The sequence below is a fragment of the Panthera pardus genome, unplaced genomic scaffold (assembly GCF_024362965.1).
Source record: "Panthera pardus isolate Hobbes unplaced genomic scaffold, ASM2436296v1 HiC_scaffold_24, whole genome shotgun sequence".
NCBI lineage: Eukaryota > Metazoa > Chordata > Mammalia > Carnivora > Felidae > Panthera > Panthera pardus.
This window is the reverse complement of record NW_026526810.1, coordinates 73324433-73336606: the sequence shown is the minus strand read 5'-3', so window position 1 is coordinate 73336606 and position 12174 is coordinate 73324433. Positions and strand designations below refer to the sequence as shown.

At 36.6% G+C, this 12174-nt stretch overlaps 2 protein-coding genes across 7 annotated transcripts in view; both read left to right on the top strand.

The window, feature by feature from the left end:
* HECTD1 (HECT domain E3 ubiquitin protein ligase 1) overlaps positions 1 to 12174 on the top strand; it is a 91222-nt gene that overhangs the window by 21314 nt on the left and 57734 nt on the right. For all 6 annotated transcript variants that reach the window (XM_019428068.2, XM_019428066.2, XM_019428065.2 and 3 more), the window contains exons 4-10: positions 3676 to 3903; positions 4858 to 5139; positions 5236 to 5506; positions 6029 to 6105; positions 6191 to 6289; positions 8930 to 9044; positions 9679 to 9853. In XM_019428068.2, coding sequence (XP_019283613.1) covers positions 3676 to 3903; positions 4858 to 5139; positions 5236 to 5506; positions 6029 to 6105; positions 6191 to 6289; positions 8930 to 9044; positions 9679 to 9853 — 1247 coding nt within the window. The remainder of the gene's footprint in view (positions 1 to 3675; positions 3904 to 4857; positions 5140 to 5235; positions 5507 to 6028; positions 6106 to 6190; positions 6290 to 8929; positions 9045 to 9678; positions 9854 to 12174) is intronic.
* On the top strand, positions 9927 to 11910 carry LOC128772998 (elongin-C-like). Its single transcript, XM_053889334.1, has one exon. The coding sequence runs from the start codon at positions 10734 to 10736 to the stop codon at positions 11037 to 11039; it is 306 nt and encodes a 101-aa protein (XP_053745309.1). The 5' UTR covers positions 9927 to 10733; the 3' UTR covers positions 11040 to 11910.

Below are 12174 nucleotides of genomic sequence, written 5' to 3'. Positions count from 1 at the left end.
GGTTGACAGCAATGGAAATCACGGTCCTTGTGGCACTGGAGAAGATCCTGTGTGGTTTGGGGAAAGAAATCTTATCTTTGATGGAAAATTGTGGGTCACTCACTGCTCATGCGCTTCTGTGCTGGCTCTTGGGTTTCTGGTAGCCACAATCATTTTGAGATAGGTTATCCCTGTTGTTAGCCAAATGATTTTCTCTGAAAATAGTAATAACAGCAACCACAAGTAACATTGACTTTTGGAGTCAGACATTGTGCTGAACACTGTACATGTGTTCATTTAAACCTTCATGACAACTTCATATGACATAGGTGCTGCTAACATCAGCATTTCTACTTTCTCAAATAATTCAAGCATACTTAAGTTGAGTAACTTCACTGGGGTTGATACAATTGTGGCACAGTCAAAATTTGAAGATAAGGAATATGAACATTAGGAAGTCTGGTTCTAGGGCCCATGGATTTAACTAGTTTTCTTCCTTCCTTTCCTTTTTCCTTGTTCCTTGTTCCTTGTTCCTCGTTCCTTGTTCCTCGTTCCTTGTTCCGTTCCTTTCCTTTCCTTTCCTTTCCTTTCCTTTCCTTTCCTTTCCTTTCCATTCCATTCCATTCCATTCCATTCCATTCCATTCCATTCCATTCCATTTAATTTGAGAGAGAGAGAGAAAATGAGAATCCTAATCAGCCTCCACACCCAATGCACAGCCTGATTTGGGACTCAATCCCTCCTGGATCATGACCTGAGCTGAGTTTAATAGTTGGATGCTTAACTGACTGAACCACGGTGCCCCTAACCATTTTGCTATACTTCTTTTAGAGTTAGCTGTTTTGTTTTCATTCCTGGTGGGACTAATTATAAACTTTGTGATTTTAAAAGCACCAGTACTGGGCTAGTGGCTTTATTAGATGTACTTAATGAACACATTTAGATTTTGTATGATTTTCTTTTTATGATTCCTGTTTCATTCTTGTTATGATTCTTGCTGCTCTAGGTCAGCAGTTTTCACACTTTCTCAGGATCACTTTACAACCTTACTATTGAAGGGCCCTCAAAGAGCTTTTGTTTATGTAGGTTATATATTTATATTTACTATATTAGATATTAAAACAGAAATTTAGAATATTTATCTGAAAATAAACTCATATGTTAAAGTACCTTTAAAAATTTTTTTAATTGTTTTATTTTTTGAAAGAGACACAGCAAGCTGGGGAGGGGCAGAGAGAGAGAGAGAGAGACAGAGAGAGAGAGGGAGACACAGAATCCGAAGCAGGTTCCAGGATCTGAGCTGTCAGCACAGAGCCTGTTATGGGGCTTGAACTCATAAACGGTGAGATCATGATCTGAGCCGAAGTCAGAGGCTTAACCAACTGAGCCACCCAGGTGCCCCTGTTAATGAAAATAATTATTTCTTGAACAAATAGAAAATTAGAACAGTAGCATTGTTAAGCACTTTTGTATGTCTTTGGTAGTGTCTGGCTTAATAGAAGACAGGTGGGGGGCACTTGGGTGGCTCGGTTGGTTAGGTGTCCGACTTCGGCTCAGGTCATGTTCTCACGGTTCGTGGTTCTAGTCCCACGTCAGGCTCTGTGCTGACAGTTCAGAGCCTGGAGCCTGCTTCAGATTCTGTGTCTCCCTCTCTCTGGCCCTCCCCCACTCATGCTCTGTGTCTCTCTCAAAAATAAATATTAAAAAAAAAAAAAAAGAGGTGGATCGTCATACCTACTTTGGGATTCAGTCTGTTGCTATATCACACACAGCTTCTCAAAAACTCCGCTGTATACTCCCGAGAGAGTGAGAATGAAAAAAATAATTATGGTCATGGTATTGTATTAGGAAAAAATTTTTATTTCAAGGATTCCTAAAAATGTCTTCTTTCCACTTTGAGAGCTGCGGATGTAGGTGTTACTGTCTTGATTTTCTGCCTCTTCATATGTAGATTTATTTCTGTCTGTAGCCTCGGAGGAAGAGGTATATGTTTTCCTGTTTAGAGCTTTTTTTCTCTTCTCAGTCTCTTGATCATGTCACTTCATGTTTCAGGTCTGTTATTTTACTCCACTGTTTATTCACAGACTCATATTTTCATCTTGTCTCTTACAACCTCCTCTCCCTTTTTCTGTTTCCTTTGCAGATTATTGTTACTGATTTATTCTTTAGTGGTGATATTATATAAGGTTCTTTTTTACCTTCTTAAAACTATATAAATTTGCCTACACTGTCTTATCTATTAACATCAATACCATTCAGACATTCTTATCTGTAGGCCTGACCTCTCTCTAGACTCCATTTTCAAAGGCTTGTTGGACAACTCCAGCTAGATGTCTGAATTCATGATCTTTCACTACAGATACAGTTATTTTGATAATTGTCATCAACTTCACCCAGTCACTCTAAACAGAAACCTGTACTTTATCCACTCCACACATGTAATTCATAATCAAGTGCTTTTCTGATTTATTTCCTTTTGTTTGTCTCTGTTAACTGCCTTAGTTAAGCTCTCATCCTGTCTTGAATATTCATGCTTTAATTTTTTTTTTGCATTTGCCTCTACACTCTTTCTGTGCTGCATTCCCAGTTATTAACTAGAAACCTGATCGTATTATTTTTATGCTGAAAATATTTTTCTTGCTTAAAAAAATTTTTTTTTCTTGCTTAAAGAATAGTCTAGGGGCGCCTGGGTGGCGCAGTCGGTTAAGCGTCCGACTTCAGCCAGGTCACGATCTCGCGGTCCGTGAGTTCGAGCCCCGCGTCAGGCTCTGGGCTGATGGCTCAGAGCCTGGAGCCTGCTTCTGATTCTGTGTCTCCCTCTCTCTCTGCCCCTCCCCCGTTCATGCTCTGTCTCTCTCTGTCCCAAAAATAAATAAAAAATGTTGAAAAAAAAATTAAAAAAAAAAAAAAAAAATAGTCTAAATTTCTGGTATGCTCATAAGATCTGTGGACTCTGTTAACTCATTACTTCTACCCAAACTCCTTAAACATCAACATAATTTAGAAATCAAAGTTGGTTTTTAATGTTTTGACCTTCCTAGAATAAGTGTGAGGATGATGAGTAATGTAATAGCAAGCATTTAATGATTTTTTTAAATGTCTAGGACCTTTATAAACTTTTGCTTAGTTACTTTAATTGCTTAGCTTGCTATATAGTCCTTAGCATCTGAACCAATAGTGTCCAACGTGGTCGCCATATAGGACATTTCAAATGTGGCTACCCCAAACAAAGATGTGCTATAAATATAAAACCTACATGGGATTTTGAAGACTTAATACATAAAATAATGTAAGATATATCAAATTTTTTAATTTTTTGATTTTTGGGAGAGCGAAGAGGGGGAGGGGCAGAGATAGGGAGATAGAGGATCTGAAGTCAGTTCAGCTGATAGGCTGACAGCAGTGAGCCATGTGTGGGGGGCTTGAACTCATGAACCACGAGATCATGACCTGAGCTGAAGTCAGATGTTCAACCAACTGAGCAACCCAGGCGTCCTGAATCTATAAATTTTTTAACATTGATAACACTTGAAATGATGACACCTTGCATGTATTAGACTAAATTAAATATAATACTTCATTTTGCTCTACTTTTTAAAGTATGGCTACTAAGTAATTTAGAGGGTACATTATATTTTCTGTGATGCTAGAAAATTAAAATTGGACTTACTGTATTCTTTTGTTAATTAATTGTAGGTGTTAGAACTGATATGTACTCGTGAGTCAGGAGCAGTCTTCGAGGCTGGTGGCTTAAATTGTGTGCTTACCTTCATTCGTGACAGCGGACACTTGGTTCATAAAGATACCTTGCACTCTGCCATGGCTGTGGTATCAAGACTCTGTGGCAAAATGGAACCTCAAGATTCTTCTTTAGAAATTTGTGTGGAATCTCTGTCTAGTTTATTAAAACATGAGGATCATCAGGTAAATAAATCACTGTTGTATACTTTGTATTCAAAAAGTGATTTTATAGTGTACTCTGATGAAGTAGAGGTAATTCTGTTTTCTTTTTCTCATTTTATATTTCTATACGGTATTCCTTTTATGTTTCGGCAGTGAAACATTTTTTATTAAAAAATTTTTTTAATGTTTATTTATTTTTGAGAGAGAAAGAGCGAGCAAGTGCAGGGGAGAGGCAGAGAGAGAGGGGGACACAGAATCCAAAGCAGGCTCCGAGCTCCAACCTGTCAGTAGAGAGCCTGACACAGGACTCGAACTCACAAAACGTGAGATCATGACCAGAGCCAAAGTCAGATACTTAACCAACTGAGCCCCCAAACATTTTAAATTATAAACATGATGAGTTTATTTGTAAAATTTAAACATTTCAGAAATATATAATTTTTTAAAGTTACCTTATACTCAGTGTGATTTGATGACTCAGCACAATTTTGTTGACTTTAGTTCTCATTGAAGTAAAATAACACAGCATTTAAAATCTTATATGTATAAAATTTTTTTGAATGAGCATACTTTAGGAAATAGAACTGGACTTTTAAATGCCTTTTTACCATTCCATTTAGTTATTTTTGGTTATTCATTGGTTATTTTGGCAGCGTTGTTCATAATAATCGTATTTATTGAGCTTTCACTGCCTATCTGGATTCTTCATATATATCATCTTATTTAAGCTTGGACAGTGAATTATAAATACTATTACTATTACCCCATTTAACATATCAGGAAACAGCTCGTTAAGCAGTTAAGTAACATCCATAGGTCATAGAGTTAGCAGAATGTGGAGCCAGGATTAAAATCTAGACCTTATATCCTTTCTGTAGCTGCCTTTCTTATACTCTCAGTAATGAAATTAGCAGTACTCACCTTTAGCCCTTTTTAGGTGAATTTTACCCATATGCATATTCTTTACATCATTAGGTTTCAGATGGAGCTCTGCGTTGTTTTGCATCACTAGCAGACCGATTTACCCGTCGTGGTGTTGACCCAGCTCCATTAGCGAAGCATGGATTAACTGAGGAGCTGTTATCTCGCATGGCTGCTGCTGGTGGTACTGTATCAGGACCATCATCAGCTTGTAAACCAGGTCGCAGCACTACAGGAGCGCCTTCCACAGCTGCAGATTCCAAATTGAGTAACCAGGTGTCGACAATTGTAAGTCTGCTCTCAACACTTTGCAGAGGCTCTCCAGTAGTCACACACGTAAGAGTGTTTTTGAATCTTTGATTTTTAATCTTGCAGAAAAAGTGTTTTTGTATAATGCAAATATATTGAACTTTTCTCCCATTCCCTTTCTAGGATCTCCTGAGGTCAGAACTTCCGGATTCAATTGAAAGTGCATTGCAGGGTGATGAAAGATGTGTGCTTGATACCATGCGTTTGGTTGACCTTCTCTTGGTGCTATTATTTGAAGGACGAAAAGCTTTGCCAAAGTCTAGTGCTGGATCTACAGGCAGAATCCCAGGACTTCGCAGATTGGATAGCTCCGGGGAGCGCTCACATCGGCAGCTTATAGACTGTATTCGAAGTAAAGATACCGATGCACTTATAGATGCAATTGACACAGGAGGTCGGAAAATATTTTTTTAAATATAAAAAGAAAAATGTGTGAGATAAGGAATTATATGGGCAATTTCTAGTTTTTAGATTATGGACAGTAGTTTTAGCAGTTGAGCCAGATAATAGAATGGCCGTCCACTTCTGTATCCTCTCCCCATGTATATAATTACCAGCCTGGTACATGGTAAGACCAGAGTAAATGCCTATTAAATGAGTAAATGAAATGAGTAAAGGAAACTTGTATCCTGTTGAGTTGTGTTATATAGTTTTTTTGTTCCTTATTTTATGTTTATTTTTAAGGCTTCCAGCCTGGTGAATCTTCAGTGGCTTAAACATTTTAGAATATTTTTTTTTCTTAGCAGAATTTGTGGGTTATTTACTACTGTACAGTTTACTTAAGTGTTTAAAATTGGCTCTGGATTTTGTGGTTAGTGGTTATTAATAACAGTTTTGAAATGGTTCCCACTGTAGAGAAGTTCAGTGTTATTTTGTTAGATTTTTAAAAACTTATTTTTCTCCTTCAAACTTCCAGCCTTTGAAGTAAATTTTATGGATGATGTGGGTCAGACTCTATTAAACTGGGCCTCTGCTTTTGGAACTCAGGAAATGGTAAGCTGATAAATAAAAGCTAGTGTTTTAAATCAAAGATAGAACTGTTAATAAGGCAACTTTATGATTCTTCATAATTTTACAGGTAGAATTTCTTTGTGAAAGAGGTGCTGATGTTAATAGGGGTCAAAGGTCATCATCATTACATTATGCTGCATGTTTTGGAAGACCTCAAGTAGCAAAGGTAAAATCCAGGTTTTTAAATTATTAATATTTAACATTTACGTGGTTCCAAAATTAGAATGATATAAAAACTTTTATTCTGATAAGTCATGCTTCCATGCCATCTCCATTCACTCCATTCCCCATTGCTCATTATAAGTAAGCGTTTTTTATTTTTTTAGTGTTTCTTAGCATAGATACAAACAAATATATATGTTTATTCCCTCCTTATACAAAATGTAGCATGTTACATACACTGATCTATGCTTTTTTTCATTTAATAGTATATATTGAAGTCCTTTTCCTTTTAGCATTTGGGTAACTTTTTTACATGTGTATACTTACCCTATGTAGATATACCACAGATTTATTCGGCCAGTCACCTGTTGCTAAACACTTTGTCTTTTCTTTCTTACTCTTGGCACCAAGTAACCTTGTACATATTTGTGTTATTTTTGTTTATCATTAAAGCAAATAACTTATTTGCTGAAGAATCATAATATTTTTGACTCTTAGGTTAGCAAAGGACCTTGGAAAGTTCTTTTTACACTTAGGAGAGAAATTGAGGTCCAGCAAAATCAAATGATAAGGGCTGAATTGAACCAAATGTGAGACTGATCTAGGTCTCTAGAAAATTCATATTGTGAAGTAATTTGACACAGTGTAATGTTAGTCTGCTACTAAGTCAGGCACACTTGGATTCAAGTTTCAACTTATTAGTAAAAAGATTGTTAGCACTTCAGCAAAAATTTGATGTGAAGTTTTATCAATTAAATGTATGTATATTCATAGCATGATTATTGTTGTAATTAGAAAAAAATACATGAAAAACAGTGTAGCAGTCAACACATCGTAGATGCTCAAATGATAGTTGCTGTTATTGTCTTTACACTATCAGAAAATTTGGGATAACAACTTCACTTTCTAACTTGGGAAAGGTGTTTTCTTCAAGGCCAAATTCTGTCAATTTGAATTGGTTAGTTTTTAGAGAGATTGATGCTTCTAAGGATAATAAGAAATTTATATTGACCTGTTTTCTTTTGACCTGTACTGTTTTGCAGTTATGAGTGGTTGAGTGGGAGAGAAAGAGCCAAATGAATTGTATCTAACCCTAACCTGTCTTGGTTATACATCAGCCTACAGTGAGCAATAGCTGCTATTACTAACAATGATATGATAGGTAGTACTGAGCACTTAACTCTGTGCTAGCCAGTGTCTTAGGTATTTAACATGTCTTATCATTTAATCTTCATAGATCCTTCTGGTTTTAATTGATTCTGTGATACACTGCCACTTTCCCTCTTCCCCCTCCATACACATTTTCACATCTCTTAAATAGGAAATGTTGTATAATTGCTGTTGACCGGATAGAAATTGCAGCATAGTTACCATTACCTGTTCATGCAACAAAAACTGTGAAATGGATTTAGTGATTTCAGTAAAGACTCCTGTCTGATAGAGGAGCGCTCAGAAATGCTGCATCATTAATGCTCTTTATGGCACAGATGATAGCATTGTTTGTAGAAATACAGATCTTGTTGATTTTGAAACAAAAAGTAATTAATTATGAAGAATTGTGCTCAGAATATGAGGAAGGTTCAGAATACCTTATAGTTCATTTATATTTTCTTTTTTATGTTTGTCCAAGTAATGTGTGAAAAAAATCTTAACTTTAAGAAAGTTCTTTCAATACATTCAAAACCCAAGCAATAGGAAAGCATGTTCCACAATTTAACTGGCATCTTTTTCTTTCTTAGTGGTAATTAATGATGTATCTAATAATCTGTGGCATCCTAGATTTGGTAAAATACTGAATTATGATTCAAACCCCAGCAGTTTGGATTTTTTAGCCGGTATTTCATACTTTCCAGATGTGTTTATGTATTCACTTATTTGTCAGATATATCACATCATGACGAAGTTTAAAAAACTGCAGCTCTGAGACTGATAAGAAAAACATGAGATGTGTTCTCTGTTGGAACTTACAGTCTGCTAGGGAGAGAGTCCAGTGACCATTAAAAATGAGTGAACAGTAGGGGCACCTGGGTGGCTCATTTGGTTAAATGTCTGACTCTTGGTTTCAGCTCAGGTCACGATCTCAGTTTGTGGGATTGAGCCCTGCGTCAGCTCCATGCTAACGGTGTGGGCCTGCTTGAGATTCTCTCCCTCTCTCTCTGCCCCTCTCTCAATTGCACTCTCTTGTCTCTGTCTCAAAATAAACATTAAAAAAAAAAAAGTGAATAGGGTGAATTAGTATTTAAGACATAAATTTTGTAGTTTGTTCAAGGAGAATTGATTTAACTTGGTAATTGGTACTGCATAGGAAATGAGGAAATTACCATGTCACAAACTTACACTAGTACCTCTGCGTTAAAAAATATTGGGAGGAGTTTGATGGAGAAGATGATAGGTTCAGATGTGAATGTACTTCATTCGAGTTGTTAATAAATAACCAAGTGAAATTAATCTCTAATATTTTCAAGATATAGATAGACCACTTTTAAGGTGATATATGCAAAAAAGTAGTGATTTGAGTTGGTGCCTGCTTTAAGTAATTATGAGAATCTGAAATCCTTGGGTACAGTCTAATGATTGCAGAATTGGATATTGAAGAAATAAGGTGTCAGTTCTTATATTCAAATTAAATGCTTTACTTTTCTAGACTCTGTTACGGCATGGTGCAAACCCAGATCTGAGAGATGAAGATGGGAAGACTCCATTAGATAAAGCTCGGGAAAGGGGCCACAGTGAAGTAGTAGCTATTCTTCAGTCTCCAGGTGAGTGGCAAAATCTTTGTCTTTAAGTCATCTGCTATTACTTTTCAGCTTCACTTTTACAGACATAGCTTTTTGTATATATATTAACATTATATAAATGAGTTTTTTCTCTGAAGTCAAATAATTATGTACGTATACTTTCACATTTGATAAACCTTTAATAGTGTGCTATTTAGTGTACTTTGAGACTGTGAGTGCGTGATTCCAGAATGACAAAATCAAAAGTTTAAGGGGCATGGGAATGTCGTAAAGAATAGTTGGGGATTGTGTAGCTGAAGTACTTTGACCACATTTTCAAGTTTTCACTGAGTAGATGAATGCAGAGTATTTATGAGATAATTTCTGGAATCAAGTGGAATATCCAAAATTATTTCCTTAAGTTGAGATTCAGTTTATTGGTGTGACTAATGTTCTTTAGTATTCATGTGCTTGCTTTGGCAGCTTATATGCAAAAAATTTGGAACAGTAGTATTCTTACAAATACCTTTGATAGATACGCTATCTTAATTTCAATTTAATATTGTTAATTAGGGATAATTATAGTTTGAAATTGGGTACATTCATCTTAATGTTTTTTTTTTTTTCATTGAGAGAAAAAGTTTCCAAAAGTTTATTTATTGAATAATATCTGCAGGTGATTGGATGTGTCCAGTTAATAAAGGAGATGATAAGAAAAAGAAAGATACAAATAAAGATGAAGAAGAATGTAATGAGCCAAAAGGAGATCCGGAAATGGCACCTATATACTTGAAAAGATTATTGCCAGTGTTTGCACAGACATTTCAGCAAACTATGCTGCCTTCAATAAGGTAGTTATTCATAGTATTTGTGTTTACTAGTTAAATTATGCCATTTGTACACTATTGATTTCCTCTTCTAAAAGGATTGAACTTTATTTTAATATTGAAAAGGTATCATAAGTTAGATTGTTAGATTTCATAAGAAGTTAGGTTGGAAATTTGATTGGAGAGTTAAATCTTTTCTTCTGATGATCTGACTTAAGGAGTTTAGAAAGTGAAGAAGACTAGATTCCTAAGAGTTTTTGTAGCTCTCTGAATATCAACTCTAGAGAAATTTTGGTAAGTACAGCAAACATTTATTGAGCTTTATGGAGGCCTTTTAGGTAGAGGCAGTGTGAGATGGTTATTGGAAGAGTTACCCAAATAAATGGGACTTGGCTTTTGTTCACTGTACCCTTGCAGTTTAGTGAGGACAATGTGAGTAATAATACAGAGTAGTGAGTGATTAGACATACCATCAGAGTTCTCTGGGAATATAGATGACTTAACAGCTAATCAGGCTGTGCAAATTGGAGAAAATTTTAATGCAGAAGTGAGATTTAGGGGCACCTGAGTGGCTTAGTCGGATGAGCATCTGACTTCAGCTCAGGTCATGATCCCGCGGTTTGTGAGTTCGAGCCCCACATTAGGCTTGCTGCTGTCAGTGCAGAGCCGGCTTCAGATCCTCTGTCCTCCTCTCACTGCCCCTTCCCCATGCACTCTCTCTAAATAAATAAAACATTAAAAAAAAAAAAGTGAGATTTAGACTCTTGGCAACAGGCAGCTGGTCATGGTGGAGCAGCCCTGGAGTAGAGGCTGTGGTGGTGTGGGACCTTATGCAGTGGCTGCAGGGCTGATGAGAAACTGCTAAAGTTCCTGTGGAAGCAAATTAGAATTTCCTAAGAATATAATGGATGGAGAAGAGAAAACCCATGGTGCCTATGAAGGCACTGAAACCATGTATGTCAAATTGATATCTTACGGTCACGAATTTATTGTAAAAAGAGAACATGCATTAACATCTGGAACAATAAAAGCCATGTTGAGAGATGAAGTCAGTTTTAGAGAGATCCCCTCACATATGCTATCAAAAGTATACATGTATTTTATGTATAAGATTCGCTATACTAACAGCTCCACACAGATCCCTGAATTCCCAGTTGCACCTGTAATTGCACTGGAACTGCTGATAGCTGCAAACTTCCTAGATTGTTAAGTAAAATAAAGTATAATAAACTGTTAACTTTTTTCAGGATTTAATACCTGTACTTCAGCTAATTTCTTCATATATAGCATGTTGCCTGTGTGCAGTTGAACTTTTTATTTTTAAGTTTTATTTATTTTGAGATAGAGTGCACAAGTCAGGGAGGAGCAGAGAGAGGGAGAGAGGGAGAATCCCAAGCAGGCTCCATATTGTCAGCTGTCAGCTGATGTGGGGCTCAACCTACGAACTCTGAGCTTATGACCTTAGCCAAAGTCACACGCTTAACTGACTGAGCTGCCCCGGCACCCCTGTCCTCGGGTCTTTTGAATGGTCTGTTGCTTCATATCATTTAGGTCTCAGTTCAAATGTTTTGTCCACTGATCTTTATCCACCTAATTTAAATTTACCCCTAGGACACATTTCACATAAATTATGATGTTTTGCAGTCCTCATAGAGCTTTCAGTGTCTGAAATCTTGCTCTTCTTTGACTTTTGTTTGTTTTATTGCCTTCCCTCTAAAGTAAACTCCATGAGAGCTAGCCCTGTATACTGCTGCAAAGACAAGGAGGTATAGAATAGGGTTTGATACTTAGTAGGTAACTCAATAAATATTTAGTGCATGAGTGAGCGTGCTTTGTTAGCAATAGCAAGTATTTTAGTATCAATGGAGTATGTTTGGATTACTGTGATATGTTTGGATAGCTCAGTCAATAATATAAAGTAGGGGCCTTTATGACCTATGGAAGGCCCCTGTGGCCCATGCTAATGAGCATGGACTTTACTCCAGAGTTAAAGAAGGGTCATTAAATACCTGTGAGGATATTTGTCACAGTTGATTTTGTGATTTATAAAGATTACACTGGCAGCCCAGTGGAGAAAAAGACTGGGGGAGAGCAAGAAGGCTATTAAACAGTTCATTGTGAACTTCAAACATTTGCTTGGGGGCTGGATTGGTGGGAATAAATTCGGAAGGTTGAGAGATGGGTTGTATAAGGGATTGATGACCAGTTTGATACGAGTGATGAGGGTAAGAAAAGGGTGAAGAATGACTGCTGAATTTTTGGCTGAATGATTGAGAATTTTATTTTGGTCATTTTAAGTTAAGGAGGTCTTTAGAACATGTAGTTTCGTAGGATCAAGTGCCTAA

Bases quoted from the DNA above. Each gene is read 5' to 3' on its own strand.
- LOC128772998 (XM_053889334.1), top strand. From the start codon at position 10,734: ATGGATGGAGAAGAGAAAACCCATGGTGCCTATGAAGGCACTGAAACC.